Source organism: Ornithorhynchus anatinus, chromosome 7 (genome assembly GCF_004115215.2).
Source record: "Ornithorhynchus anatinus isolate Pmale09 chromosome 7, mOrnAna1.pri.v4, whole genome shotgun sequence".
In the NCBI taxonomy this organism is placed as follows: Eukaryota; Metazoa; Chordata; class Mammalia; order Monotremata; family Ornithorhynchidae; genus Ornithorhynchus; species Ornithorhynchus anatinus.
Window position 1 is genome coordinate 63,373,269 of NC_041734.1, and position 27,571 is coordinate 63,400,839.

The following is a 27,571-nucleotide window of genomic DNA, read 5'->3' on the forward strand; positions in this document are numbered from 1 at the left end:
TTGTGCCACCCTAAGGAGGCAACTGGCTGGAAATTTATGTAGTTGAGCCACTGTCAAAGGCACTGGAGAAGCTGTGCCCGCTACTAGAGTTGGTGCCCACAGGCTTGGAACTGTGGCACCAGAGTGGCCAACTATCCACAGAACCCTAGACGGTCAGTCAGTCATATTTATTGAGCGCTTACTCTGAGCAGAACATTGTACTAAGTGCCGACTTGTTCATCCCAAGCGCTTAGTACAGTGCTCTGCACATAGTAAGCGCTCAGTAAATACTATTGAATGAATGAATGAATGCTTGGGAGAGTACACTATGACAATATAACGGACACATTCCTGCCCACATTGAGCTTATGGTCTAGAGAGGGAGACGGACATTAATATTCATAAATAAATTGCAGATATGTTCATAAGTCCCGTGGGGCTGGGAGGGTGGATGAACGAAGGGAGCAAGTCAGGGTGATGCAGAAGAGAGTGCGAGAAGAGGAAAGGAGGGCTTAGTCAGGGAAGGCCTCTTGGAGATGTGCCTTCAATAATGCTTTGAAGGCGGGAAGAGTAATTGTCTGTCATATATGAGGAGGAAGGACGTTCCAGGCCAGAGGCAGGAAGTGGGCGAGAGGTTGGTGGTGAGGTAGACGAGATTGAGGTTCGTAAGAAGGTTGGCTTTAGAGGAGCAAAGTGTGCGGGGTGGGTTGTAATAGTAGATATTAGTCGTTTCTGGGAAGCCCATAAAAATCTACTGATGTTCTTAAGTGCCTTGGTAGTGGTGAGCATCAGTGCTCTGCCACTGCAGCTGCCAGAATTTAAGGCTGGTTGGCAACCGTGCCCTACCATGACAGTCCTTGGATCTCCAAAAATCCACCTCAGGCCTCTAGACTGTAAGCTCGTTGTAGGCAGGGGATGCATCTTCCAACTCTGTTGTAATCTCCCAGGAGCTTAGCACGGTGCTGTGCACACAGTTAGCGCTCAGTAAATACAATTGATTTGGTCCTAACTGCAGCCGCGGCATACCTGAACCCTGGCGGTAGCAGGATGCCCCGCTTGGAGCAGGTGGAGGTGAGTTCGAGCATGGGGTTGGCATCGTTTAGACTGCGAGCCCATTATTGGGCAGGGATTGTCTCTATCTGTTGCCGAATTGTACTTTCCAAGCATTTAGTACAGTGCTCTGCAAATAGTAAGTGCTCAGTAAATACTATTGAATGAATTTGGCTGGCTCCACGCTCGGACTTGTAGTCGGAGACCCCAGGGTAGTCAGCAGAAGCGATTAAGGCGGCAGCCATGGAGGAGTCTGCTTCAGATGTCTTTTCTCTGCTCTGCCTGACCCAGCTCCTCACCAAAGGCCCCCACATTGTGGGGGATCAATTTCTGCCAGTGGGGGGAGATGAAGGAAGAGGGACCCTCGACCCATCTGCTCTGCCTCCCTTTCCTGTCTCCACCTCCCCACCAAAGCTTGCACCTCTCCCCTGTACCCAGGAAAGTCGATCAGTTAATCAGTGATCTTTATCGAGCACTAACTGTGTGCAGAGCACTGTACTAAGCACTTGGGAGAGTACAACAGAGTTGGTAGATATGTTTTCTGCTCACCAAGAGCTTGCAGTTCAGAGGGGGAGACAGACATTAAAATAAATTACGGATATGTACATAAGTGCTGTGGGGCTGAGGGGTGGAGTGAATATCTACTGTTTAAAAGGAAACAGATCCAAGTCCGTGATACAGAAGGGAGGAGTCATATAATAATAATTATGGTATTTGTTAAGCGCTTACTATGTGCCAGGCATTGCACTAAGCCTGGGGTGGATACAAGATAATCAGGTTGGACACAGTCCCTGGCCCATGGGGGGCTCATAGTCTCAATCTCCATTTTACAGATGAGGTAACTGAGGCACAGAGAAATGAAGTGACTTGCCCAAGGTCACACAGCAGACAAGTGACAGAGCTGGGATTAGAACCTGAGGGCTTAGTTGGGGAAGGCTTCTTGGAGGAGATGTGATTTTAGGAGGGCTTTCAAGGTGGGGAGAGTGATGGTCTGACATACGAAGGGGGAAGGAGTTCCAGGCCAGAGGGAGGCTGTGGGCGAGGGGTCACTTGTGGAATAGATGAGGCCAGAGGTCCAGAGACATTGGCGTGGGCGGAGCCCAGAAGCGGGAGGGGAATATGTTATTTTGTACTCTCCCAAGCGCTTAGTCTGGAGCTCTGCACACAGTAAGCGCTCAATAAATAGGATTGACTGAATGAATTGTGTTTGCCGGGCTTGGAGCTAGAGAAGGGTTTTCTGTGGCTGCCTTGCAGGGACCTGTCCTTCATCAAGGTAATGAACGTGGGGCAGCGGTTCTTGGTCAACCGGGTGCAGGACTACATCCAGAGCAAGATCGTCTACTACCTCATGAACATCCACGTGCAGCCGCGCACCATCTACCTGTGCCGCCACGGGGAGAGCCAGTTCAACCTCTCGGGCAAGATCGGGGGCGACTCCGGCCTCTCTCCTCGGGGGAAGCAGGTGCGTGGGGCAGCACGGTCTAATGGAAGGACCCCGGGCCTGGGAGTCGCAGGACCTGGGTTCTAATCCCGGATCCGCCACCTCTCCACTGGGTGACTTTGGGAGAGACACTTCCCTTCTAGACTGGAAGCTCATTGTGGGCAGGGAATGTGTCTGTTTATTGTTATATTGTACTCTCCCAAGCGCTAGTACAGTGCTCTGCACACAGTAAGCTCTCAGTAAATTTGACTGAATGAATAAATACAATTGAACGAATGAAAGAATGAATCAATCAATCAATCAATTTCTCTGGACCTCAGTTTCTTCACTGGTAAAATGGGGATTCAGTACCTGTTCCCCCTCTGTCTTAGACTGTGAGCCCTTAGAGGGATATGGACTTGTCCTGTCTTTACTCCAGCATTTAGTACAATGCTTGGCACATAGGAAGCCCTTACAAAAACCATAAAAACCCAAACACCCCACTTATTATTACTAATATAATATATATCAATATAATATATTATAATAATTGTAATAATGACCCTTTTCTCCAGGGAGAGAAATGATACGCTTTCCCTCGGGAAGCAGCTGGTCCCTTGAACTCCATCTCCTAGCCTTTGCATTCTAACCAATTGCCTTCCCATTGCAGTCTAAGTTCATTTTCTCTTGAGCATTGTCTTCATGACAATAACTGAACAACTCCTTGCAGGAAGTGGCTGGTGCTCCCTCACTGGGCCTTGTCCTGCATTAAAGGCAATGAATGTCCCCCACCCAAGTTGGACAGGACCTGTTGAGTCTGGCTTTTCGTCTGAGGAAGGGGCAGAGGATCTCAGCTCTGGTGGTCATAGTGATAACTGTGGTATTTGTAAAGCATCTACTGTATGCCAAACACTGTATTAAGTGCTGGGTTAGAGACAGGGTAATCAGGTCCAACCCATTCCCTCTTCCGTATGGAGTTCACAGGCTAAGGAGAAGGGAAAACAGGTTTTGAATCCCCATTTTAACAGTTGTGAAAACTAAAGCACAGAGGTGTTCAGTGATTTGCCCAAGTTCACTTAGCAGACAAGTGGTAGAGCCAGGATTAGATCTTAGTATGTTGAATCTTAGTATGTTGAAACCGAGCTTAGTATCTTAGCTCGGTTTCAGTGAGATGTCTGCAATGGGATTGAGTCATCTAGACTGTAAACTCACTGTGGGCAGGGATCGTGTCTACCATCTGTTATATTGTACTCCCTGAAACGCTTAGTACAGTGCTCTGCATAGAGTGAGCTCTCAATAAATCGAATAAATGAATGAATGAATAAAATGGGGCTTGAGACTGTGAGCCCCACATGGGGCAGGGACTGTGTCCAACCTGATTGGCTTGTATCCACCCCAGTGTTTAGTTCAGTGTCTAGCAAATAGTAAGTACTTAACAAATACCATAATTATTACTATTCCATATTTCTGCTGTTTGACCTTGGGCAAATCACCTAACCTCTATAGGCCTCAGTCTTCTCTTCTATAAAACAGGGATAAAATAACAGCTCCTTCCTAGACCATGAGCCCCATTTGGAACAGGGACTCTGCTTGGCCTGATTAAATTGGTTAATAATACCTTTATTTTATAGCACTTTTATTCCCCATGTGTGGTCATGTGACTCCTCTGATTTTTGACCTCAAAACAACCCTATGAGGTAGCTAGTAAAGTAGGGATTGTTATCCCCATTTTGCAGATGAGGAAACTGAGGTACCAAGAGGTTAAGTTTCTTGCCCATGGTCACAGGGCAGGCAGCTGGTGGAGGTTGGACTTGAGCCCGGGTTTTCCAGCTTCCAAACTGGCCCTCTTCCACTAAACCGTCCACCTTCCTTTTAAAGCACGGAAGTTGGCACAGAGTATGGGCTTAACAAATACCACTGTGATTATTATTCAGATTACCAGCCCCCAACTGCCAGCTGGGTGCGGGCAGGTGGCAGTGGGTGCTGCCCTCCTTTGCCTGAGCCATGCCCAACTACACCCGCAGATGCTCTGCCCTGGGCCGCAGTGAATGCCTTGCAGAATAGACTGTTTTTGTTTTTTTGTGGTTTGGTTTGTTTCTTTTTTTGTGTGGGGTGGCTGGGAGGGAAATGTGTGGGTTCTGCAGGTGTTTGGGTATAACCTCCTTTTTGTCCCCTCCTTTCTCTGACTTCCCCATCTGACCCCCTTCTCTGCCCCCTTTTCTTCTTTATTTTCCTTTCCTGACCTTTCACGCCGTCCACACCCCTTAGAGCCTGCCAAAATCTGGTCAATTGACGGGGCCCCTCCCTTCCTGTCTGTCCCCCGCAGTTTGCCCAGGCCCTGCGGAAGTTCCTAGAGGAGCAGGAGATCACTGACCTGAAAGTGTGGACAAGCCAGCTGAAGAGAACCATCCAGACCGCCGAGTCTCTGGGTGTCACCTATGAACAGTGGAAGATCCTGAACGAAATCGATGCCGTGAGTAGGGGGTGGGGACCCTCAGCATTCTGAAAGCGCATTTGAGTAGAGAGACAGCAGGAAGGGGGTCACTCTAGGCGGGGGAGAGGGACAAGTGGCCTGAGATATGCTGTGGCCTAATGGATGGAGCATCGGTATGCGATTCAGAAGGACCCAGGTTCTGATTCTGGCCCCGAGACTTGACTGCTGTGTGACCTTATACATGTCACTTCTCTGAGCCTGTTACCTCATCTGTAAAGTAGAGATGAAGACTGTGAGCCTTCCAGACTGTGAGCTTGTATCTACCCCTGCATTTAGTATGGTCCCTAACACATAGTAAGTACTTAACAAATACCACAAAAAAAAGTAGGGGTTGGAAACAGGGAAAGTGAAGTTGTAGGAGGAAAGGGAAGTCAGAAAACTCTCTTGCAGCTCCACTGAGGTCATCATGCAGTGAAATCCCAGCCTGAGTGAAGCTGGCTCCATGGCAGGTCAGAGGTCAAATTTGGTTCCTCAGAAGACAGGGTTAATTGCTCTTTCCTGCAGCAGTTCTCCTCACCCACTAACTCTGACTGTATTTGGGGAAGGATTTACTTAATTCCTAAGAGTCCCTCTGCCGGGGTGTTCAGATTAACTACAGTGTTTGGCACTTTCCCTCTCCTCCTTTTCCTCACTTTAGCTGTCCTTCCTCTCCTCTCCTGGCTTGGGGTCCCCCTGGGGGGAGATTGTGGTCGGGGGGAAGCCAGGGGTTCTTCTCCAGGAGCCAAAGAGCAAGGGGAGGTGTGAAGGTTTTGGTAAGGTGGAGAAAAGAAACTGGAGAGTATTTTTTGCCAAGTGGGCTAAGAGGAGCGGTGGTCCCGGGGGCTGTGCTGGGATAGGGGTGGGGAGGCTGTTAATCTCCGGCAACTCAAATCTCTGCAGGGGGTGTGCGAGGAGATGACCTATGAGGACATCGCAAAGCAGTACCCAGAGGAGTTCGCTCTGCGGGATCAAGAGAAATACCTCTATCGTTATCCCGGCGGGGAGGTGAGCAAGTCACGTGGGGTCCGGTCCGGCCGTGACCCTGCAGAGGGTCGGAATGGGAATTCTGGGCCCTTAAACCTCAGCTGGCCATGTCCAGCAGAGGCTCTCAAGGTTAGGCTTCAGATCAGAATTTTCTGAGGATTTGCTTATCATCTCGTGGGCAGTGGATCAGCTTCGATAGACTTATTAGCCTGGAAGGGCAATGTATTGGTCTCTGCCTCCAGGCGCAATGTGTAAAGAAGTCTCTAGGAATTTTAAAGAGCTCCCAGGACAGACTGTCCCTCAGTCAATCAGTCAGTTATATTTATTGAGCACTTACAGTGCTCCAAGCACTGTACTAGAGGCTTGGGAGAGTGTAACATAAAGCTGGTAGACACATTCTCTGCCCACAATAATATTTGAGTGCTTTCTGTGCAGAGCTATACATTAAAGTTGGTAGACATTTTCCCTGCCCCACAAGAAGCTCCAGCTCCTCACCTCATTTTCTGGGAGGCGTTTCTATTGATGAATGAATCAATCAATAGTATTTGAGTGCTTACTATGTTCAGAGAACTGTACTAAGCACTTAGGAGAGTACAGTACAACAGATTTAGCAGCGATGGGTTAGAATTGTAATGGGCCTCTATCCCTCTAACTCAAGTTGCACCTTGTCTGCTGTGTGACCTTGGGCAAGTCATTTAACTTCTCTGTGCCTCACTTACCTCATCTGTACTGTGGGGATTATGACAGCCCCACGTAGGACCTGGGCTGTGTATCTACTCCAGCACATAGTACAGTGCCTGACACATGGTAAGCACTTAACAAATACCTTAAAAAAAACAACAGAATGTTGCTGCTCCGTTCACATTTGTTTTTGTTCTAATCTGCTACTTTCCACTAAGAAGCCCAATTACAGAGAGGTCACATCTATCCCATCCTCATTTCTGCACCCTCGCCTGGTGGAAATTTTGATTACCAAGGGTGATTAGACACAAGAGGCTCTTTTCAAAGCAGCTTTCGCGATCGCCGCTGGAGCTTAAGCCCCACGGGTAGATGACGCACAAAGACTCAACGGTGGTGGAATAAAATGGAGCAAGATGGGACCTTCATTCCTTGTCCCGTGTCTCGGGGTCTGAATCCTTTTTTAGAAAGATCTCTGAGAATGTAGCTTTCCTGGGAAATGTGCTTCCCCTCTCTTCTCGCCCTCCGTTTCCCATCCCTCAAGACCAACAGACAATACGGGGCCTCTGTGGAGTGGGGAGGGGAGGGACGAATGAGAAGTCATGGCGGCCGGCCAGCTGCCTGGAAGGAGGCCCGGAGCCAGCCCTGACCAGCCCTGCCCTGCCCTTCTCTTCCCTTCCTTTTCTAGTCATACCAAGATCTGGTGCAGAGGCTGGAGCCAGTCATCATGGAGCTGGAACGCCAGGGCAACGTGCTGGTCATCTCCCACCAGGCCGTCATGCGCTGCCTCCTGGCCTACTTTCTTGACAAGAGTGCAGGTGCCAGAGCGGGAGGGGAAGGGGGCGGTCACCAATGGGCGCCGGGGATGGGGGCGTCTCCAGGGCCGGCTTGAGAAACATTCCTCAGGACGCAGCCCCAGATTCCCGGCAGCCCCGCTCCCAGCCTCGACCTGCAGCCCTGGCTCCGGCCCTCCCCCTGCCGGCCCGTCTGGTCGGGCTGGATTGAAAGGGCTCAGCTGTGCGAGAATGGGAAATGGACGGACTGTTCCCGGCCTGTTGTTTGACCCTTTCCCCCTCCACCTCGCTCTCCTGGCCAGGAGAGAAGGGGAGGTCTCAGAGGCCTTTGGAAAGGCAGAGTCTGGATGGAGCAGGGGCATAGTGACCCCTCAGAGTTTTGCCTGGTGAGTGGAGGGAGGAATGATGAAATGGGATGAAACAGCGTGGCTCAGTGGAAAGAGCACGGGCTTTGGAGTCAGGGCTCATGAGTTCGAATCCCAGCTCTGCCACTTGTCGGCTGTGTGACTGTGGGCAAGTCACTTAACTTCTCTGTGCCTCAGTTCCCTCATCTGTAAAATGGGGATGAAGACTGTGAACCCCACGTGGGACAACCTGATTCCCCTGTGTCTACCCCAGCGCTTAGAACAGTGCTCGGCACATAGTAAGCGCTTAACAAATACCAACATTATTATTATTATTATTATGAAAGGCATTGGAAAGAGCACAGGACTGGAAGTCAGGAAAACTAGGTTTTCATCCCTGCTCTACCCTTTACCTGCAGAGTGACCTTGGGCAAGTCACTTCCCTGTGCCTCAGTATCCTCATTTGTAGAGATTCTCCCCCTTCTCCCTTAGAGTGTGAGGCCTTTGGGGTTCAGGGACTGTCTGATCTGAATGTATCTACCCCAGTGCTTAGCACAACATATGACACCTAGTAAGCACATAAATACCACAATTATTATTGCAGTTAAGATTAAGAGGCTATTGCTATCCCTCTCCTAAGTCCCTCTCTGACCGCAAAGCTCCTAAAGGAGCTTCCTGGGCACCAATTCTCCTCCATGTGGGGCCCAAAGATGGGGACAGTCAAGGCTGCAACAGTCTCCCTTTCCCATCCTGTCTCCCAGGCTTCCGGTTTCTGGAGTTCCAAGTCCTTTGAAAGTGATTTTGGGGGGTCCCTCGGTAGGAATGGGGCAAGCTGGGCTGGGCAGAGAGAAGCCCCATGATTCCCCAGCCCACCGATTAACCTGGGAGTCAGAGGGTCATGGGTCCTAATCCCATCCCCAACACGTGTCTGCTCTGTGACGTTGGGCAAATCACTTCTCTGGGCCTCAGTTTCCTCGTCATAAAAAGGGGATTAAGAGTGTGAGCCCTATGAGGGACTGTTTCCAACCTGATTAACTTGTACCTACCCGAGGCTTAGACCAGTGCTTGGCACTTAGTAAAGGCATAACAAGTACCATAATTATTATTATTTTCGCAAGAGTTTCCTTGATCCCTACCACTCTCTCTAGAAAGATGCTAACTCTGTTTCTCTGCTTTCAGATGAACTGCCCTACCTGCATTGCCCACTCCACACCATCTTCAAACTGACCCCCGTAGCCTATGGTATTTATCTGCTCTGGACCTGGGTGCTCTTGGTGGGGAGGGAGAGGGCTGGAACATTTGGATTTTCACCCCCAGATTGCATGGGGAAATTCTGTCCCATCTATCTGGTAAAAGAGCCTGGGCTTCTGGCAATTTGAGTTGTGATCTCACTCAGAAGTGGCCCTGTACTCAGGGGAGAGCCGGCCCTTTAGGTCAGGGTCAGGATCTCACAGAGTCACCCTCGCTAAGGGCCTCTCCTCTTGTTGTCTCTCTCTGGCAGGCTGCAAAGTGGAGGTGATTAAGCTGAATGTGGAGGCTGTGAACACTCATCGTGACAAACCAACCGTAAGTCTTCCTCCTCTGGGAAATCTCGCCCTTCAGCTTGGGATCCATGAGCAGGGCTAGGGCTGGATCCCCGGGCAGCTGGGCCGCTTGACCCACCAGGTCCACCCCGCGACTCTGGCGCTAATCGGATTGGAGGCCTGAGGTCACTCTGGTGTATTTTGGGTAGGACGTAGAGACCCTCCAATCCTTCTCTTAGCTGCTGCTTGGCTGTGGGAGCGCTAGATGCCGGTGCTGGTTTTTCGTGGCTCTGGTCTCTGGTTTGGAGAGTGAGGGTAGATTTCCAAAATCCCGATGTCAGGGAAGAATCCAAACTTGGAGGGGGTATTTCCGTCTCGGTCAGCTTTCCTGCTTAGCAGGGTAGAGTGGCAGGGGCCACTTGGATCCCATCCCCGGCGATGTCTCTCGGCTAAGAGTTCTCATTGGTGGTTCTGCCCGTTTTCCAGAGGGAAGTATTGAGGCCTAGAGAAAGGCAGAGAGGTGCTCATCTCCCAGGGATGTTGTGAGCCTGACCAGGATCCCGGTGGGACAGGTGTATCTTGTGAGAGTCCTGCAGGGCAGAGAGGGGTGGTGGGGCAATGAGGTTACAGGCATTTGATCTTTCGGGGCCCCCTCCCCCCGTCTGGGCCTGGCTTTCACGCACTGTGATGTCCCTCCGTTTCCAATCAGAACAGCCACCCCAAGAACCAAACCCCTGTAAGGATGAGAAGGAACAGCTTTACGCCGCTGTCCAGTTCGGAATCAATAAAACGCCCACGCAATTACAGTGTCGGCAGCCGGCCCCTCAAGCCCTTTGGCCCGCTCCGTTCTCTGGACCCTCAAGAAGGGGCCGACCAGCCGAAGACCCAAGTCAGCATTCCGGTGGTGTAACGCCCCCCTACCCCCCACCTTCCCCATCCCCTTCCCCCAACCCACCTCCTCCATTCCTTCCCCTGACACGAATCACTTAACACCCCTCCACCCGCCTGTTCATTGTTTCCGAGCATGGGGCCACGTGTTTCTAAATCAGCTGCTTGAACCGTGCCCAAATCTGCCCAAGTTCAGAGCCTCTTCTAGCCGAAACGGTCTGGGGCTTGGGAACTCTGGAAGAGATGGAGGAGGGTGGAGACCCTGGCCTGGGAAACTATTTTATGCAGCTGGAGTAGAGTTGAAATGGTTCTGAAAAGCATTTCCCAAACACTTGGTTCCTCTCTCCGTTTCCTGATACTATATGTGTGTGTGTATGTGGTGTGTACACCCTGCTTTTCCTTCTCCCCTAACTTCCCTTGGTCATTTCTTGCTCTGTATCGCTATGCCTTCCTTGCTGCTTCACGCTTCCTCTCTTTCCCCTTGACAGCTGATGCTCGGAAGCCACGGGGTCTAAGAAAAGAGTGATTCAGTCAGTTGATCGTATTTATTGAGCACTTACTGCATGAACAGCACCATACTAAGTGCTTGGGAGAGTACAATACAACAATAAACAGACACATTCCTTGCCCACAACAAACTCACAGTCTAGCCTGGGGTCAAGTGGGTTCTAGGTCAGGGGCTTGGGCTGGGAAATAGGGAAAAAGTGGTCAGAGTACCCGTCTATCCCCTTTCCTAAGGGGGAGACCTGGCTGGCTAGCCCCCACCGTCCCCTTCTTCTGAAAGTTTTGCATGGAGAGAGTCTTCAGAGCTGGAATACCCCCTTAAACCTTACCCTCAACCCCATTTTATTTCTTCTTTTGGGGGGAAAATGAGTTTTATGTGTCAGTCTATGGGAAAGCCATTGTTGAGGTGACCCAGCAGTGGGCCTCAGCCACTTAGCCCTTAGTTGCTGGGGAATGTCTCCGATCCTGTTAGCTCCCGGGGCTTCGTCAGTGTGGAACCAGCAGCGGTTTCCCTGTTGGCACTCTCACCGGGAAGTTCAGCAGGATACAACCAGATTCTCGAGCTTCCACATATGTCCAGTGTCCCCATTGTGTAGGGCAGGAGAGAAGGGCGTGGTGTGGAATCTGGAATCCTGGCGGGGCAGAAGACAGGTTTACGGGCCTTAACCCCATTAGCCAAGGTTTCTGGATTCTTCTCAGTAAATCCCAGGATCAGTGTTTTCCTGGAGTTGATTAAAATCATTTTTTTAGTAAACTAACGCGTATGTTACACTGCAAAAATCAATCAGGGACAGTTATAGCAATTATTTTCCAGCCCAGGATCTAAGCCTGAAAGAAGTATGGTCAGTAATCAATCAAAAGTAGTTCTTGAGCTCTTACTGTGTACAGAGCACTGGACCATGAGCTTGGAAGAATACAATACAGCAGAATTGGTAGATACGTACCCTACCCACAAGGAGCTTACAGTCTACAGGAGGAAGCAGACATTAAATTATGGCTGCGAACATAAATGCTGTAGGGCCGAGGGTGGGGTGAATAAGTGCTTAAAGGATAGAGATGTAAGTACGTAGGTGATTAAGAAGGGAGAGGGAGTGGGGGAAATGAGGAATTAGTTGGGGAAGGCCTCTTGGAGGAGGTATGATTTTTAGGAGGGCTTTGAAGGTGGGAAGAGCGGAGGTTTGTTGTTTATGAAGAGGGAGGGAATTCCAGGCCCGAGGAAGGATGTGGGCAAGGGGTTGGTGGAGAGAGAGACGAGATTGAGGTACAGGGAGTAGGTTGGCGTTACAGAAGTGAAGTGTGTGGGCTGGGTTGTAGGTGAATAGTTATCTGGGAGCTGGGCCAGCCAATTCCAGACCATCCCTCCAAACCTGAAACAATTCTAAAGGCAGGATGGTCCCAGAGAATCATGGGAGAGAACTGGGACAGCCCCGGCCCTCGGGTCTTCGATTTCCAGTGCAGGTGCCTTGGGTCTCAAGGAGCAGCTGTTTCTGAGACACTTTACCCTCCTATATGCCTTGGTCTCTGCTGTCGCTTCCTTTTGTTCAGACTTTTTGCCCAAACCCCTATGCTGCCTCTGTCGTTCTTTGCAGTCTCAGGTAGGAAATGCTTGTCAATGAGTAACCAGTGGAAGGAACCTCTCGGTCTTCTCCGGGGTCTTTAATCAGGCAGCAGGAGGAGTGGTAGGTGGAGGCTTCTTGGCAAGGACCAAGCAGGTGACAAGGATATCCCAGAGGACTGCCGGTTGGTCGACTGAACACTTGAGGTAGTACGGCCTAAGGGGTACAGCACCTGTAGTCCATTTGCAGCTCTGCCATTTTTGCACTGAGTGCAAACCCCTGGGCAAGTCGCTGAACCCCTCTGGGCCTCAGTTTTCTCCTTTGTAAAAATGGGGAGGACCATCTCAGCTCCCCCCTCTCATTGGTTAAAGACCTCAGTGGATCGTGTCAGCAGAGCGTTTCGAGTTCCTCAAAGGGAGGTGCCGAGGGACCGTTGCTGCTCCCTGGCTTCATGTCTCTGGGTTTGTGCCCTTTTCCTGTGGGCCAGGGAGTTAAGTGTCCCTCCACTTGTGCCCTTCCCCCTGCGCTCAGGTGGGCTGAAGATGGAAGGACACCCTAGCTGGCCAAGGATGTCTTGTCTTTAGGTGGAAGTAAGAGCAACAGCATTTTGTGACTATACATTCAATTCGGAGTACTGTTTCTAGACCCTTGGAAAGTTCAGAACAACAAAGTGACACTTTCCTTGCCCACAGGGAGCTTACACTCCAGCAGGGGAAGCAGACCGAAATCTATTATTTGTTTCCGGGAACATCAAGTTGTGTGGCTTTGCTAGACTGGGAACTCTCCACTCAGGACGAGAAGAGATTTGAGGGGCCATGTTTCAGGAAGGGGACCGAGGAGTTCTTTTCTGAGGCGACCCCTGGCCCGAGCGTAGGTGATCCAGGCCAGAGGCGGAGAGGAGGCGCCAGCCTACTTTCCCTGGCCTTGGTGAAAGGGGCACTTTAGAAAGGCATTGAGACCCGTTGGCTTGTGGTCAATCCTGGGGCTGGAGAGGTGCCACGAAACTCAGCTGTTTCTGGCTTGCGGCCCGGCTTTCCGGCCCCTGAGCCCCAGGGGACGTGTCCTCTCTCCTGCTCCTCCCGGCTGCATTCTGAGGGACCACGCCGCTGGGAGCGTGTGCAATACCGTTGTTGGGTCGGACCCGTCGCCAGCCCCTGCCTTCCACGCTGCTGCCGACAGGCTATTTGATAACTCCCATTCAGGGCAGCCCCTCGGCTTGGTTAGGGATGTTCTGTCTGGGAAGCAGCATGGCCTAGTGGATAGAGCCACGGACCTGGCAGTCAGAGGACCTGGGATCTAATCCCTTGTCCGCCCCTCATCTGCTATGTGACCTTGGGCAAGTCACTTAGCGTCTCAGTTACCAGTAAAATGGGGATTAAGATGTGGAATAGGGACTGTGTGTAACCTGATTATCTTCTATCAACCCCAGCACTTATTGCAGTGCCTGGCACATAGTAAGCCCTTAACAAATGCCATTAAAATAATCACAACTACAACAACAACAACAAATCTTACCCTGGCCCTCTACTACCCAAAGTTTTCCTCAAAGAGCCCATTTTGGGCTGTTGTCCCTGCATTCATATTCAGCCTCTCCTGAACCAACTGAATGCCTTCCTGTGGTGACTCATTCCTTATGTTTAGTGCTCACTGCTAAAGAAAAGTTTCTTCTTGTCTTTTTTTAAAACTGGAAGGTGGTAGGTTCACTGGGGGCCCATCCCCTCATTCTTGTGGGGTTCGGTGGGTATTTGAGTGTTTGTATACAGAGCACTGTACTAAGCACTTGAAACAGTATAATATAATAGAGTTGGTAGACATGATCTCTGCCCTTAAGAAGCTTACGGTCTAATGGACTGTAGCTATTCTGTGTTTGACCTGTCCACAGCCTTCATGATTCTGTAAACTGCTGTCTTCATCTCTACATCCAGAAGAGTCATAGTCTTTTCAGTTTTATCGTAGTCATCCGTTCTGTTGATTTTTTTCTTACCTCTCCTTCCTACCAATACCTTACCCTGGAAACCCTATAGGGTTTCCTATTCTCTTAGAACTGAGTTATTTTGGGAAAACAGTCAAATAAGAACCCCTTTCCAAAAATCTAAACAAAATATTCTTCCACCTTAGGGTTTGAAAAGATCTTGAATTCACATTAATTTTTTTTTAAGTACTCCTTCTTGGCGCCGGTTTCCCAGAGGAAGATGGTAGAGTCCATGCTCCCTCATTGTACACCACCATTAAACTCAGATGGCACCTTGACCAAGGCAGAGTAGTTTGAGAGGATCCCCTATCCCCTTTCCCCATCCCCTGCCCTCGTGCCCCCAGTTTAGGCGCCAAAATCCTGCTAGAACAGAACTGAGAAAGACCTTGTGGGGACACTGAGAACATAGATGCTCAACCTATCAATGGTATTTATTGAAGGCTTATTGTGTGCAGAGCACTGTACTAACAGCTTAGGAGAGCACAATACAATGGAGTTGATATGATCTATCATTTGAGGACGGGGCCACTGAGGGTGGTTTCTGGGAAAGAAAGCTTTCAAGAATGTGTCCCTCTCTGAGCTGTCTGAGCTTTGAGAGTGTCAAATTGATGGAAAAGTATTTTTTCCAGCTTGGTGAGGTTTGTGGGGTTGGTGTTTGTATGTGTGTGTGTGAGAGACAGAGAGAGAGAGAAATGGTGGCCAAGCTTGCAGCCCTCCACCTCCATTCCTGCTTGTTGGACCCACCCCGTCAGTCACGTTAATGGTAATAATAATTATGAAATTTAAGTGCTTAATATGTGCCAGTGCTGAGTGCTGGGGTGAAATCAAGCAAATTGGGTTGGACACAATCCCTGTCCCACATGGGGCTCATAGTCTCAATCCCCACTGTATAGCTGAGGTAACTGAAGCTCAGAGAAATGAAGTGACTGCCCAAGGTCACACAGGAGACAAGTGGTAGAGCCAGGATTAGAACCTATGACCTTCTGACTCCCAGGCCTGCGCTTTATCTATTACACCTTGCGGGGACACTTGGCCCCTGAAGGAGAACAGAAACCAATCAATAAGTAGCATTGATTGATCTCCTACTGGGTACTCAGCACTGGAGAATGTACAATAAATGCTGTACAAGATGCCATCCCTGCCCTCAAGGAGCCTACCCATCGAATGGGCTTTTGCCTTCAAGGAACTCAGTGAAGCAGCTCAATCACTCATTTATTGAGCACTTGCTCGGTGCAGAACACTGAGCTAAGCTCTTGGGGAGAGTTCACTAGAGTTAGTAGACATGATCCCTGTTCTCAAGGAGCTTCCTATCTAGCTAGGTGGAGTAACACATCCCCAGTTGGCGCTTTTTTTTTTAATGGTGTTTGTTAAGCCCTTACTATGTGTTAAACACTGTTCTGAGCATTTGCCGAGACTGTAGGTTTGAGAGTAGGAGGGATCCATGCAGGGGCCTCCCCTGTTGGCTATAGCATGAAGCCCCCCTGGAAGAGATGAGGATAGGGCAGAAACCCATTTCCACCCTCTTGGTGTCCGGGTCTGGAGGGGGAAGTAGAGTGTTTCCAAACTGAAGGGATTTGATTTCTTCTTTTCCCCTGAAATTGGAACTCAGCATCTCAGAACACATTTCTTCTGGAGAAGTGGACCCTGTTCCTGACAAGCCATAATAATAATGCTAGTGGTACTTAAGCACTTCCTATATGCCAAGCACTGAACTAAGTGCTGGGGTAGATGCAAGATAATCAGGTTCAGTTTTTGTCCCACAGAGGGCTCACAGTTGAAGTAGGAGGGAGATCGGGTATTAATTCGCCATTTTACAGATGAGGAAACTGAGGCCCATCCTTTCCCAAACTGGGTGGTGGTGACCTTGGGGACAGCTGTTAGCTTTGTACTCTTCTTGGGGTAGGATAGTTCAGGGGCTGAATGGCGGCCCCTACCCCCACCCTGAAAAATGGAACTACAACAGCCTCCTCTTTTGTGACTGTCTTTTAAGCTTCCCAGGCCTGTGTCTTTGAAGGTAATGAGTGGGAGTTCTGGAATTTAGTGAGGAGGGAGAGTCGTTCAGTCCATCAATAGTATTTTTTGAGCCCTTACTCTGGGCAGAGCACTGTTATTTTTCTGAGGCTGAAGAGTTCTGTGAATTCCAGAGAAACTTTGGAACATGTGGCTGTCCATGGGCTGGGGAACTGTACCCCCAGGAGAGAAGAGTTGGGAATTTTTAGGGTTTTGGAGATCAAAGGGGCTATGGCATCTAAGTGCCGTTATTTAATTGGCCCCGGCCCTGCTTTCCCTGGCAGAGAGAGGGAGTGAAGATCTTGGGCAGGACTGGATCTTGGATTGTTGATTTACCGACTAGTACCAGAACTTGGTCGCTGGATCCGCTTTGTACCTACATATTGGAGGTCTTGGTTTTGTTCTCTCCCAGCAGAGGAGGGAGTGAGGCTTAGGGGACGGGGAGACCCAAGGAGAAGACGATTTAGAAACCACATATTATCCAGGATATAACTCAAGGACACTCACACAGTGCAACTGGCAGGAAAAGCAACTTTGCAAAAATAGCCCCTACGACTGCCTGGCTTTGAGCCTTGAACTGTCCACCGACTTGAACTGACTGGAATCCACTGTCCAGTGTATTGTAGTTCTCTATCCATTATGCATGTGTCCCTGGGGAAGAGAAAAAAAAAGTCTCCGGTAAAATTTGTGCAGGGATGTTGTTCACCTAGAAATTTAAAAGATAATCTTTTTTAGGCCTCATAAAGGCAGTGTGGCATAATGGAAAGATTGTAGGTCTGGAAATCAGAGGACAGGGTTCTAATCCCAGCTTCACCACCTGTCTGCTCTGTGACCTTGGGCAAGTGACTTAACTGCACCTTGCCTCAGTTCCCTCATCTGCAAAGTGGGAATTCAATACCTGTTCTCCCTCCTGATTAGACTGTGAGCTCCATGTGGAACCCGATTATCTTTTATCTACCCCAGCGCTTAGTACAGTGCTTGACATATTGTAAGAGCTTACTTACTTCCCCATTATGGGTAGGGATTGTCTCTCTTTATTGCTGTATTGTACTTTCCAAGCACTTAATATAGTACTCCACACAGTAAGCACTAAATAAATGCGATTTGATGAATGATTTAATAAATGCTTAAAAATGACAATATTGTTATTTTAGAGCTAAGAGAGTAGTGAAATGTTCTTCCAAATTAAAGGATGAGGGTTGTACAGGGGCTTTGAGAAGTCAGTTTAGGGAATGTTTATCATCTAAGTCTGAAACCATAGTACTTCTAGAGTCCCAGTACTGGAAGGATCTTTTGGAAGTCATTTCATCCATCCTCCAGCCGCCATACCAGGGCCATCCAGCTGTGACTGTAAACTGTTCTCCAGTATTGCTTCACATAAATCAGCTGTGGCTGTTTGTGTTGGAACCAGCTGGTGAGATTGTGACTCATTAGAAATTGTGCTGCTATTTAAATCCATTTGGTCTCTTTTTCACTGATGTATAAAATAATTCTTAGGACAGTTGTTCTTTCCACTAATTTTCAGTATAGGATTTGCACACACCTTCTTGGCGTGTTTAACAATCACTCACTTCATTACTGACCTATGTTTGATGTTAACTGACTCGTGAATGCATTTTTACTTACCATCCATTCTGCTGTTTCTGATGGGGGTGGTTTAACTATAAGCAAAACTCCTTGGAAAAACCCTCCTTTTTACCCCCCTCCTCCCAGTTCCAGCTTTTCCAAATTTCCTGAACGATTGGCAAAGCAATTGGGTGGGTGGTCTTTAGTCCTCTGGGAAAACATACTTTAGCGATTGAAACCTGTTCTCTGGAAACAGTAAGAAAAAAGGTTCATTGTTGGATTGAGCGACTTCGTTCTTCACGTGCCTCTCTGATCCGTGCTTTTGAGGTGTGCATATCTGTACTTGAGAGCTGTACGTACTTCTTGTGGAATCAAACAAATAAAACCAAGTGACTTGAAAATTCTTGCCGGCTTCTGTTTTCTTTCCTTACCAACCTTCCAGCTTCATTGTGCTGCCAGGGCAGACCCACTGACCCGGTTTGAAACGAACACTAAATACAAATCTCTCCTGCCACCTTCAGGGAAAGGATCACAGATCTGGAAAGCAGCGCTGTGGTTGTGTGGAGGGTGGCCAGGCTGGCCTTTTGGCTTAGGGGTTGCCTTGATCTCTCTATCTCCATGTCTGAAACCTCCAGGGGAGGAGGAGTCTGAAGAGGTGATTAGTGCCAAGAGAGAGCCAAACCCTGTCCACAACAACAAAGCCCCATTCTCAGTTATCTGCCCATCTAACGTGATGAACTAAGCTGCTGGAAAAGGCTCCGATGGGGGAGAGGAGAGGCTGAGCCCTGCTGATTGCTATTTTCTGGGGGTATAGGAGATCCTCGGGGTCCCCCGCACAGCCAGGGGTTAGCGACTCCTAAGAGTTGAAACATTAAAATGAGGTAGAAAGTGAGTGGACTCGGAGCCGGGAGAAGTCGTCATCGGCTTCCTAGGTCACTCTCTCTTCCTATTGAAGGAATTTTCTTGGGGGTTAAGAGCAGGAAGCTCGGCCTCTGGAACCGAAGGGGCCTGAGTTGGACTCACCTGGAGGGCCTGGCCTCTGTCAGAAGCTGAGCAGATTCCCTTATTGCCTCCCTTCACTTAATGACAGCCCCAGGCTAGGTCTGATTTTCTCCTCCTCCTTCTGGTACCATAGTCCTATAAATCCTTACTTTACATCTGTAGGAGGATGGTTGGGCAGGGATGGGGAGGTCATGGTGGGAGGTCCAGGAAGGCTTCCACCCAGGAGTGAGGGTCTTGGGGAGAGATCAAGCCTCCCGGAGGATGCTGATAAAAGAGAAATGAGGTAGAAAGTGTGAATGGGCTCAGAGTAGGGAGAAGATGCCACTCATTTCCTAGGTCACTCACTCGTCTCATTGACATGATTTACTTAGTGGAGAGAGCAGAGAACCAGCCAGTGGGGCATATGTATGTGTGTTTTTGTGTGTTTGCGTAATGCCTCTGCTGGTTTTTTGTAGGTGGTAGTAATAACTTCATTTTCTCTTCCTCTCTGGCTCCTAGGTGACGGCCAGGCTGGCCATTTGAAGGAGCCACGTCCCCATCTCTCCCCCACTCCCACCCTCCACCGGGTTGCTGATGACAAGGAAGCAGAGGTCAGACCTTTTCGGGGGACAGGGACCCACCGTGGAGCTCAGAATGTCGGCACCTTCACTCGGACGAACACCAGAGAAGAAGCCAGTTGGTCCCTGGAGGCCCAAAGCTGGTGTCTCAACCCGAAACCCCATTTCTCCCCTTCTTTTTCTCCTCCTCCCCCCATCATAAAACGAGCTCTCACACAGACTGAGGCACTCCAAACCTCAGGGCCTGAGGCCCTGATTCTCCACCCTATCTTGTCTCATCCTAATCCACCCCCTGTCCCTCAGCAGCATCTTCCCTGGGAAGAATTTCTGTGACTTTGCTTTCCATGTTCCATTTTCTGACCCTCCTTGCCTCACATTGGCAGCCTTTGCTGGCTCCTCCATCTAATACGCAATTGCATCTACATCGTATCATTCCTTTAGAATGTACTGGTTTCCGGCTCGTCTCTCGAGGAAGAGAGGGAACCCCCAGCTGTGCACTTAAGAGGTGTATGATTGGAATATGGATGCGCCCCTATCTGATCTACCTCCATCTAGTTGAAGGTTTTGATTTACCACATGCTAATGAGCCATGTCCTCTGATTGATATCTGCCAGTCATATGACCTGATAAAAAAAATGTCTGAAACAAATTGGCTCCAATTCTTTAGGGAATCAGTCCAATGTTGATAGAAACACCCCCAAGGAAGGTCCACAAAACTTGAGCCTTAAAGTGATTGGGAGAACTCCCGAAGCCTAATTTGCAGTTGGAAAGCAGCGTGGCCTAGTGGAAAGAATATGGGCCTGGGAATCAGAGGACCTGGCTTCCAATCCTGGCTCTGCCACTCATCTGATATGTGACCTTGGGCAAGTCACAACTTCTCTGTGCCTCAGTTTTCTCATAAGTTAAAGGTTTGGGGGGGGCGTTAAATCCTACTCCCTACTTGGGAGCTCCATATGGGACAGGGAGTGTGTCCATCATGATGATATTGTATCTACCAATCTAAATATATAAATTTAGAGAAGGAGTGTGGCTCAGTGGAAAGAGCATGGGCTTGGGAGTCGGAGGTCATGGGTTCAAATTCCAGCTCAGCTGCTTGTCAGCTGTGTGATGGGCAAATCACTTAACTTCTCTGTGCCTCAGTTACTTCATCTGTAAAATGGGGATTAAGACTGTGAGCCCCGTGGGGGCAACCTGATCACCTTGTATCCTCTCCAGCACTTAGAACAGGGCTTTGCACTTAGCGCTTAACAAATGCCATCATTGTTGTTATTATTATCCTAGTCCTTACTACAGTGCTTGGCACATAGTAAGCTCTCAACAAGTTTCGTAGTAATAATAACCAACTGATAAAGAGTTGGGGAATTCTCTCTTCTGCTGCAGATCCTCACCCTAGTGTTGGAAGCTGGAGAAGTGCATGCAGCACAATAATAATAATGTTGGGATTTGTTAAGCACTTACTATGTGCAGAGCACTGTTCTAAGCGCTGGAGTATACAAGGTAATCAGGTTGTCCCACATGAGGCTCACAGTCTTCATCCCCATTTTACAGATGAGGTAACTAGCACAGAGAAGTGAAATGACTTGCCCACAGTCACACAGCTGCCAAGTGGCAGAGCTGGGATTCGAACCCATGACCTCTGACTCTCAAGCCTGTGCTCTTTCCACTAAGCCATGCTGCTTCTCAGTCATTCTACCTTAAGAACTTCCCCCATAGAAGGCTAGTGTGTCCCCCCCACCAACTTTCCCATCTGGGATAATCTTCCATCCTCTTTTTGTCTGTTTTCCCTTGCCAGAGGGCTGGAGACTGAGGGGTCAACAGTGAGACAGGGTGCTGGACTCATTGGTTGGCTTCAGTTGGCCGAAGATTTGCAAGGGGTAGACACAGCAGGAACAGGGGAGGAGGGATTAGAGGCCCTAAAAAGGAATTGAAAAAGCTATCTGTTCTAAATGTGAACCTCTTCATTGTTTCTGTCTCCTCCCGCCAGTGGCTTTCTCTGGAAAATGGTTAGATGGTTAGAATGTTATCTTTCCTGGGCGTCTCTCCCATTTTTAGGGAGGCATGGGGTCTCTAAATCCCAAGATGTGAAAATCTGAGCCATGGGGTGGCTCAGCCGAGTGCAAAATGAGCTTATTTTAGATACGCAAACCTGCATCCAAACCCTTCTTCCGATCTCCCTTCCCTCTCCCTTGCCCAAACCTTGTTTTCCCCCGCAACAGATTCACCCGTGGTGTGATTTCCATTTGCACATCACCAGCAACCAGTCCTGCCTTCCTCCTGCGTACCTGGTTTCTCTTGGTGCCTGGAGGATTGTTATTGGTCATTTTTAGTTCCTATCTGGACATTTGATGGTAGTTGCTCCCACGTCAGCTTTTGCAACCATTTCTTCTGGACCCTGCGCTGGAGCTGCCTGGTGCTGGAGCAAGCTGTGGTAGAAAACCTGGCATCAGGAGCTTCTGCTGAGGCTTTACCCCTACAGTGGGGGTGGTTTATTTTGTTGGGTTTTTTTGTTTTTTTGCTTGTCCCTCAAATGCAGGTCTCTGCTCAACAAGCCGGGCTACATAACACCTACCCAAGAAGCAATACGGTAGTGCCAGATTATTTACAGTTTGGGCAGAGGTGCCCTGCAACATTGCTGTCATGAATTAGCCATTTGGATTTTTGTATTTACTTTTCATCCCAAGATTTCCAACCACTTATCCCCTGGTGATTTCACTTACCCTCACACAACATTTCCAGGCAAGGGTCAGGGTTATTATCCCCATTATGTAGAAGGGTAGACTGAAAGAAACCCAGAGAGGTGAAATGGCTTGTACAAGGTCACCTAGGGAGGTAATAGCTCCTCTAGACTGTAAGCTTCTTGTGGGCAGGGAACATGTCTACCAACTCTGTTACATTATTCCCAAGCACTTAGTAAAGTGCTCTGCCTACAGGAAGCACTCAATATCAATGATTAATTGGTTGATTAGTAATGGTATTTAGGGAGAATCTGCCGAATGCTGTAGAATTCAGTGGTGGAGGTGAGACTAAATCCCAGTCTTCATTCATTCAATCATATTTGAGTGCTTATTGTGTGCAGAGCACTGTACTAAGCGCTTGGAAACTACAATTCGGCAACAGGGACAACCCCTACCCAACAACGGGCTCACAGTCTAGAAGGGGGAGACAGACAACAAAACAAACAGGCATCAGTGGCATCAAAAATAGATAAATAGAACTATAGACACACAACCCAGCATTCTGTATCTGCTAGACCACATGGCAGCATATCGACGGAGGCCTTTGGCATTCTAAGAGAACATCCTCTCATAACAATGTTAGCTGATCCGGTTGAGCCTTGGTTCAGGAAATGCTGCCCCAGAAAGAAGATGGATTAAAGGGGTCCAATCTAATTAGATTGTATCTGTCCCAGCCCTTAGCACAATAAATAGCATCACCATCATCGTGTCACATAGAGAAGCAGCAAGGCGTAGTGGAAAGAGCACTTTCCTGGGACTCAGAGGTCCTGTGATCTAATCCCAGCCTTGCCAGCCAGTATGTGACCTTGGGCAAGTCATTTAATTCCTTTGTGCCTCAGTTTCTTCATCTGTAAAATGGGGATTTGATTATTGTTCTCCTTCTTACGTGGACTGTGAGCCCCGATCATTCAATTGAATTTATTGAGTGCTTACTGTGTGCATATGTGGTACGGGGACTATTGTCTGACCTGATCATCTTGTATTTACTCCAGTTCTTAGAACAATGTTTACTGCTTAGTAAGTGCTTAACAAATACCATAAATTATTATTATTGTTAATGCAATTTCAAGAGCCAGGGTTTGGATCCTCTCTTGGATTTGACTCTCATTCATATAAGTGCTGGAAGGATTTCCTCTGGGATCTCGCTGATGGATTGCTTGGGTTGATATCAGTTCCTTGCCCATTTTTTTTTTAAATGTTATTTGTTAAGTGCTTACTATGAGTCAAGCAGTGTTCTAAACTCTGGGGTAGATTCAAGTTAATCAGGTCAGACGGAGTCCCTGTTACCTGTCTCACATGGGGCTCAGAGTCTAAGTAGGAGGAAGAAAAGGTATTGAATCCCCATTTTGCAGTTGAGGAAACTGAGGCCCTGTGAATAATAATAATAATGGTACTTTTTAAGTGCTTACTATGTGTCAAGCACTTTTCTAAGCACTGGGCTAAATACAAGCTAATCAGTTTGGACACAGTCCCTGTCCCACGTGGGGCTCACACTCAATCCCCATTTTACTGATGCGGTAACAGGCTCAGTGAAGTGACTTGCCCAAGGTCACACAGCAATCATGTGGTGGAGTTGGGATTAGAACGCAGGCCCATGCTCTATTCACTAAGTCACTGTGCTTCCCATTTATTGAGCAATTACTGCAAAGAGCACTATGCTAAACCCTTGGAAGAGTACACAGCAAAGTTGTGTTGATGCGATCCTTGCTGTCAAGGATTTACAGTCAAGTGGGGGCGCCAGACATTTAATTTGGTAAAGGGAGTATTCAAGTTCTTGGAGTTTCTAAAGAGACTGTTAGCATAAACCCCAACCCACAGTGCTGAGGGGAGTGGTAAATGCTTTCTGTTTTTCTTGGGCTCTTTCCAGGGAAATCCAAGCCCTTTATTTCCAGAATACACTCTTCTGCCCTAAGGGACCTTTCATCATATTATACCCAGGAGCATTTATGGGAACTGAAATCTTCATTCCTGTGATTCCCCAGTTCACTGCCCCCAACCAGAGAAGAGGTCCCATTTCTTCTGGGGGAGGTAACTCCTTCTGAAAAGGAACTGTCCCGATTATAGAGCTGTGATATCCTGCTTTTTGGTTAGAGTTATCCACATCATTCACTGGTCTGGGATGGTACTGAAGCTCTTGAGACCTGAAGGAGTTAAAGTTTCTACTGTATTTCACTTGTTTTGTGGAGGGATTCCCTGCCTGCTTTGGGAGGAGCTCAGCTGTTTTTCATCCTACCTCCAGCTACTCACTCTTCTAGCTGACTCTCTAGAGGCCCTGTACTGGCAGGGAATTGACCTTTTTTTTGGCTTTTTTGTTAGGGAGTTAGACCTGGAATACATGTTGAAACCTTCAATGGCAGATCTGGCGGCACAGTGTCTCCATCCTGTGTTTTTCCATGACTCCAGACTCTTGAAGCAAGTCCCGGGGGAGGAGAAAGGGGGCTTAGATTGAGAGCTCCCTGAAGGACAAGCACCCTGTTTAATTCCCAGCAAAACTGCCCTCTCAAAGATCATCAGTGATTTCCTTTTTGCCAAATCTAATAGTCTCTACTCTGTCCTAATCCTCCTCGACCTCTCAGCTACCTTCAACACTGTGGACCATCACCCCTTTCTCCTGAAAACATTAACTAGCCTTGTCTTCACTGAAACTGTCCTCTCCTAGTTCTCCTCCTATCTCTCCATCTGCTCCTTCTCAGTCTCTTTTGCAAGTTTCTCCACTGCTTCCCACCCCTAATTCTGGGAGTCCCTCAAGGCTCATTTCTGGGTCCTCTTCTATTCTGAATTTACACCCACTCCTTTGGAAAACTCATTCTCTCCCATGGTTTCATCTATGTGGATGATTCCCAAATCTATATCTCTGGCCCCAATTTTTCTCCTTTTCTGCAGTCTTGTATTTCCTACTGCCTTCAGAACAATCCTACTTGGATGTCTCACCAACATATCTAAAACAGAACTCATCTTCCCTCCCAAACCCCCTAACTTTCCCATCACTGTAGGTAGCACCATCATCTTCCCTATATCACAAGTCCAGAGCCTTGGCATGAGAAGCAGCATGGCTCAGTGGAAAGAGCACAGGCTTGGGAGTCAGAGGTCATGGGTTCAAATCCCAGCTCCTCCACCTGCCAGCTGTGTGACTGTGGGCAAGTCACTTAACTTCTCTGGGCCTCAGTTACCTCATCTGTAAAATGGGGATTAAGACTGTGAGCCTCACGTGGGACAACCTGATTACCCTGTATCTACCCTAGCGCTTAGAACAGTGCTCTGCACATTGTAAGCGCTTAACAAATACCATTATTATTATTATCCTCAATTCATCTCTCTTATTCAACCCACATATTCGATCTATCAGCAAATCATCTTGGTTCTACTTCACAGCATCGCTAAGATCCTCCCTTTCCTCTCCATCCAAACTGCTACAATGTTGCTCCAAGTACGAATCCTATCTTGCCTTGATTACTGCACCAGTCTCCTTCTGACTTGGCTGCTTCTCGTCTCTCCCCACTCCAATTCATACTTCACTCTGCTGCCCAGAACATTTTTCTAAAGAACGCTTTAGTCCATGATTCTCCACTCTTCAAGAACCCTAAGTGGTTGCCTACCTACCTCTGCATTAAACAGAAACCCCTTACCATTGACTTTAAAGCACTCTCAACTCTACCCCTCCTATCTTACCTCACTGATTTCCTTCTGCAACTCAGGATGCTCACTTCTCTCTAACACCAACCTATTCACTGTACCTCAGTCTCATCTCACCACCCACCCCTTGCTCACATCCTTTCTCTGGCCTGGAACTCCCTCTTCCTCCTCATCTTACAATCACTCTTCCCACCTTCAAAGCCTTATTAAAATCACATCTCCAAGAGGCCTTACCTGACTTAGTCATTTCCCCTACTCCCTCTCCTTTCTGTGTGGTCTTTGCATTTGGATATTGACCCTGAATTCACCCCACCCTCAGCCCCACAGCACTTATGTACATATCTGTAATTTATATGAATGTCTGTCTCCCCATCTAATTCATTCAATCATATTTATTGAGTGCTTACTGTGTGCAGAGCACTGTACTAAGTGCTTAGCACTGTATCTAAGCAATCTGTGGTCTGGGCAAATGTCTACCAAATCTGTTGTAGTGTACTCTCCCAAATGGTTAGTAAAATGCTTTGCACACAGTAAGTACTCAATAAATAGGGTTGATTACAATATTTTGCATTAAGTAAGCACTTAATAAATAATTTTACTACTGCTGTTACTTTTGGAGTATCATCCATCTTGAGGATGTGTGGGGAGAGGAAAGGACATATTAAAAAATACAATCCCCTGCTTCAATCCCCCCTAGACTGTATGCTTGTAGCAGGCAGAGAAAGTGTCTACCAACTCTATTTTTTTGTACCCTACCAAACACTTAGTACAATGCTCCTCACACAGTAAGTGCTGAATAAATATGATTGGTTGATTGGTTAGCTGACCTGGTCCAAAGCCGAAAAGGAGTTTGGCCCAAAATTTTTCAAGAACTGGATCTGAGCTGCTTCTCTCATATTTTGCCCAGTGCTTAGCATCTAGTAAGTTTTCAACAAATACCATTCCTGCTAAAGAAGCTTGGACTAGGGTCAGATTTATTTTTCCAACCAAGAGAAAAGTGTATATTCCAACTCCCCTTTCCTCTGCCGATTTGTCTCATGTTAGCTGTTGATGAAGGTTTTTTTACAATAAAGGATCATTAAAACAGACTAGCTTCTGGTGCACATTCTCTCTCCCCTCTCTCAAAGGGGAGATTTTGCGGGGAGGAGTTCCTTGGTCTTGAACAGGGTATTAGCAAGCCAGTTTAAAACACTGTGGTCTAATGGATAGATCATGGGCCTGGGAGTCAGAGGACCTGGGTTCTATTCCCAGCTCTGCCACTTGCCTGCCACTTGGTAGTGAGTCACTGACCTCTCTGAATTTCAGTTACCTCATCTGTAGAATGCGGATGAAATATCTATTCTCCCTCCCCCATAGATGTGAACCCCATGAGGGACAGGGAGTGTGTCTGATCTTACATCTGTCCCAGTGCTTGGTACATAGCACTTAAATATCACAATTATCATTATTATTATTTGGGAGTGGGGAGGTGCCCCGAGAAAAAAAGGAGTCCCCACTTTAGAGCCATCTTTGGGGCCTTCTAAATATCTCCCTGGAAGGCAGGGTTTGTTTCCTTTCGCAAGCCCATAATGACCTGAATGACTGAGTTTTAGGAAAGGTGAGTCCCTTCCACACCCATTAGCTTCTCAAACACTTGGGGCTTGGGGTGTGTCTGACTCCTTCCCCAAGCCTGAACTTTCACACCCCGTGGCCTTGTAGTCTGAAGGCAGCCTCCTCGCTCCCATTCTCCTCCCTCAGTAATTTTAGCAAAGAATGTAGGGAGGAGGCTGTGGAAAGAGAGGAGGCAAGCACCAGGGCAGGAAGATGGATTACTTTAGCTCTTTGGAGGAGTTCTGGAATTCTCAGATTAATCCCCCTGGCTCCTGTTCCAGTTTATCCAGATGTCCCTAGCATTTCCCTCATA

General features: G+C 48.2%; 1 protein-coding gene across 2 annotated transcripts in view; it reads left to right on the forward strand.

Moving 5' to 3' along the window:
* Positions 1-19,949, forward strand: part of PFKFB2 (6-phosphofructo-2-kinase/fructose-2,6-biphosphatase 2) — a 31,381-nt gene extending 11,432 nt beyond the window's left edge. The window contains exons 9-15 of one of the 2 annotated variants that reach the window (XM_029068649.2): positions 2,284-2,491; positions 4,776-4,922; positions 5,823-5,927; positions 7,273-7,402; positions 8,902-8,964; positions 9,224-9,288; positions 9,955-10,192. In XM_029068649.2, coding sequence (XP_028924482.1) covers positions 2,284-2,491; positions 4,776-4,922; positions 5,823-5,927; positions 7,273-7,402; positions 8,902-8,964; positions 9,224-9,288; positions 9,955-10,155 — 919 coding nt within the window. In that variant the 3' untranslated portion in view covers positions 10,156-10,192. Of the gene's footprint in view, positions 1-2,283; positions 2,492-4,775; positions 4,923-5,822; positions 5,928-7,272; positions 7,403-8,901; positions 8,965-9,223; positions 9,289-9,954; positions 10,193-19,241 lie in introns of those variants that run through there. The other variant, XM_029068651.2, reaches the window with a different exon arrangement.
* Positions 19,950-27,571: the final 7,622 nt, after the last annotated feature.